Below are 4142 nucleotides of genomic sequence, written 5' to 3' on the forward strand. Positions count from 1 at the left end.
GTAGACTCCCTAGCGTTTTAGCAACGACTCACCATCGTCGTCCGCGAAGCTGACGCTTCTGAAAGCGCGTGTGAGCCTTTCCGTCTTGTCGGCCGACAACCATGTCGAATGATTGACTGGCCTCCCAGGCATTGTCCTGAGGCTCTTGTCTAACCTTCGAAAAGGGTACACACAGTATTGACAAATGCACAACTCAACACTTCTCCCTCGGCAACTTATGTGAGGAAATTCATCGACACTGTCAACTGGGAAGTGTGGGCGATCACCTGATGCTTCACATACCAGAGACAATAGCTCAGCGTGAAGCTCGATAGACCTCTCCTCATCTTCAAGAGCGCCCCAGACTTTGATTCCACATGTAAAACTCGATCCTTGGAAAGCTTTTCGTACACTGGAGAAGTCCAGGCGAGCTCCAAGACAAAATGCTAATCTTGCGCACTACGGTTTTTCTCACCGTCTCGGAACTGCGCAAAGTAGACGACTCGATGAGGCTCCTCCGATGATCCTCTATCAGTTGCCTTTGGATGAAGAATCATCCCCTCCTTCTAGCCGCACTTATCGTGGCCATTGTCGGGTTAGCGCTGTGTGTTTGTGCTAAGATATTTAAACGTAAGTTGGTTACACTCTCTGACAGTTATTCTATTTCAACCCTCAGGCCTGTGTCTTCTTTTGTGTTTTCTTGGCCTTGTAGCTCTCGGGGTTGCCATATGGTTATTTCATACCTCTCAATTGAGTGTCAAAATCGATGTGGAAACGCCATGGACAACCTGACTGTGATTGTTCTGTGATCAAGCTCATGTTATGTTTACACCCAAGTGAAAACACAAAAAGGCATCTCTGTTATGTCTACGAGGAACCACACTTTGAAGCATCATCAAGTTCATACACTCTTACTTCAGTGCAAACATGGATAGTCGAACGCTGAAGCAACGACGTAGATGAATAAATGCGTTTTTGCGCTCTCCAACACAGCAGAGAGCTGCTTAGGAGTAACGCTCCAATTGAGTTGTGTAAGCCTGTTTTCGCGGTACCTACTTGTTCCAACTCGTTGTCGACCTCAAAAACGGTCCATTTTCATGTCACATGGACCATGTGTGCATACTCAAACAACACCATAGTTCAAAAGTGCAACAGGCAAGCCCGTAAACACCGGGCGCCCGTAAAACATTGAGGTTTGCCAACGTGACAACTACGAGGACGCATCCGTACAGTATACAATAGAGGTTCCACATGGAGTTGCTACTCTGCTACTCTGGGATCCAACATCCAAGGGGCAGCAGCATGACTAGAACCCCGACACCGCTAGTATGTTCTGCACATCATGACAATCTTCATCGGCCCTTTCTACTAGACTTACCGCATCCACAACCGCAGAAGAGAAAGAACAAGGCAATAACAGCAGCGGTGCTCGCTGACAGACGAGTTGCTAGCGTCGTCTGCTTGAACAACTTCCTCTCAACGATCCAATCTAGTTTCGTTGCTTCTGAGACAGGACTCCCGGACTGGGCGATGAGGTGGAGGTGGTCAGTGGATAGTTGACTCGCATTTTCAGTTGCTGCGGATTGCCTACATCTCGATTCAGCCACTAGCGCATTGAGTCGATGGTAGAACTCCAACACAACAGGCCTAAAGCTACGAGGGCATTTTCGGTACGAATCTCATCAATACCGATCGAAGGATTAACCAAAAACAGACACCCATTCTCTCAGTCAGGATTAATTGTTCGAGGGCCTTTCGAGGCGAACTCTATTGCTGCCGATAAAAGGACTGGCTAAAAGCGGAAACTTCTCCCTTGAGTTCAGGTTTGAATAGTACAAGAACTTTCTCGGGCCGGATCTAATTGCCGAGAGGTGAATCACATCAAAAACTCCTCTACTAGTGTCAGCAACATTTACATCAGCAAAGGAGGTGCTTCTCTAATAAAGATTCGATACGCCTTAAGTCATCTTCTGTACTCAGTCGATGGTCACCACCTTCAACCAAATGCAAGGTGCCCATAGGTAGGAGTTCTGCAAGTGTTTTCGCCATCTCCACTCCAATAGACTCATCCTTGGTTCCATGGACAATCTCGACCGGCAGCCGAATGTCCTTCAAGTTTGTGATGTAGTTCGCCTGAAGATCATTGAGGAACATTTTGGGCAGCTTGTAGCTCTCATCATTATCGGCGTATGGTGAACCGACATAGACCCAGTCACTCGAGTCTTCTTTCAGCCAGTTTTCACCAGGATTGAAAGTGCCACCAACAGAGACGATGGCTCTGATGAGATTCGGATAGCCAAGCGCCAACCGGAGGGCAAAATGGCACCCCATTGAGGCTGCCAGTACAACCGCTGGCCTCTCTGGCGCTGCTACATTCAACAGTGCATCTCTGGCTGCAGCATACATACTTGAATATCTCAGATCTTCTGAACAGTCCCAGTTGGGATAGTTGTACAGTTTGCACGGTAGGTTGTGTCGTGCAAGGAGGCCTCGCAACATCGTAGCTTTCCGCCCTCCACAATTACTGCACAGTCCCGGAATATACAGACCACAAGACATGGTTGAGGATATAAAAACGAAATCCAAACACTGTGACAGAGGCACCTGCCGAATGCTGTCTCAGTATTATGAGTTTACTCTTTCTCCCTGAACGACACGATGATTGTCTAGAAGACTTCCGACTCAACTTCTGTCATTGCAGCTACAAACCCTCATCACCCTATCACTAGAACAACCCAATAAGGCGACATCGTATATTTAAAGTGACCTAATACTTGTGATAGAGCACAGATCCATGAACCACGATCAACAGAGCTTCTGGAGCCTCCAGACTGGAGGTTGATGCTCCATGGCGCGGAGTACTAAGCGATCGAGTACATTTATCGAGTCACCAGACTGAAGCTGAGACAACTCAACGCGACACGCAAGCTACACCTGGGTACGACTCTAATGTTACGTGGACGGTGTATCGAAGATGGAACAATTTTAATACTCAATGAGTTCTGTAATCAGTTCACAGTGTGAACTTCACACTTTGACTGGAGTGACTCAGGTGAACTCAATGACCTCTGTGATGAAATTGATAGTGGTTGTGATACTTAGATAATCTCAGCGAAGTGGTGTAGAGTGCACCGATAACTCAAGTATTATATAGGTACTACTCGGTACCTAGGTACCGAGGAGATTCTATCACGAGGGTACCTGAGGCAGCAGACTCAATCATGCCGTGAAAGAGGAACGAGCATGAGCTCGACATCATACCAGAGCTAGGGGTACGGCCAAGAGTCTCCGTCTAAGACGTACGGGCCGAAGGTGCAGTTACCGAGTAAAGTAGACGCAGTTGTTCTAGTCACACAGATGACTAGAAGTGTAGCTCGACCATTATCAAAGACTGATAATATAGTCATTAGATGAAGTAGACGCAGTGGTTCTAGTCACGCAAATGACTAGAAATGTAGCTCGACCATTATTAAAGACTGATAATATAGTCGTTCGATGAAGTAGACGCAGTGGTTCTAGTCACGCAGATGACTAGAAGTGTAGCTCGACCATTATCAAGACTGATGGTACATAGACCTGCGTTATTCGCCTGCCATAGTTGGAAAGATGAACCAACTACAGGAGAAACAGTACAGAACGCATGATCCAGCACATGGGAGCCAAAAGAACAGTTCTTAACTACACATGCCTGAGCGAGCAAGGAAGACACCGAGACAGCGAGGAAGGATCGTCTTCGAGATTCATAGGAACAGCCCTCTGTTTAAGAGCCTGCAAGGCTCGCCAAGCAGTGCTCGAGGCCGCGTGCAATAGTGAGCTCCTAAATTCTCATAATCGCATCACATTTTCTACGAGTCGATAAATGAGACGCATCAGAGCCTCCAAATCTCGCAGAGACAGCGATACTGGACTATTCGAGATTTGTGCAGGTTGCAGGAACCGCGGACGGCCACGCGTGAACGTAAGAATGGCGAGTGCTGTCACGGAAACCCCAGATACTAGTGCGAGACCGTAAGTCAGAGTAGAGTCCAAGATGAATCTTTCGACGATTTCACTGGAGACGAAACCACTAATTAAGTATATATGATATGATGACGATTATTATGTGACTATATAGTCGGCATGAGTGAACCTATATCGCTTGCTCTCAGCTTGCTTGTTAGTAT

General features: G+C 47.1%; 1 protein-coding gene across 1 annotated transcript; it reads right to left on the reverse strand.

Annotated features, from left to right (window-relative positions):
- Positions 1-1896: 1896 nt before the first annotated feature.
- On the reverse strand, positions 1897-2538 carry Pmar_PMAR026487 (conserved hypothetical protein; the record flags this gene model as incomplete). Its single annotated transcript, XM_002773191.1, has 2 exons — positions 1897-2405; positions 2505-2538. The coding sequence occupies 2 exons, from the start codon at positions 2536-2538 to the stop codon at positions 1897-1899; spliced, it is 543 nt and encodes a 180-aa protein (XP_002773237.1).
- Positions 2539-4142: the final 1604 nt, after the last annotated feature.

Source organism: Perkinsus marinus (genome assembly GCF_000006405.1).
Source record: "Perkinsus marinus ATCC 50983 genomic scaffold scf_1104296959216, whole genome shotgun sequence".
Taxonomy (NCBI): domain Eukaryota; phylum Perkinsozoa; order Perkinsida; family Perkinsidae; genus Perkinsus; species Perkinsus marinus.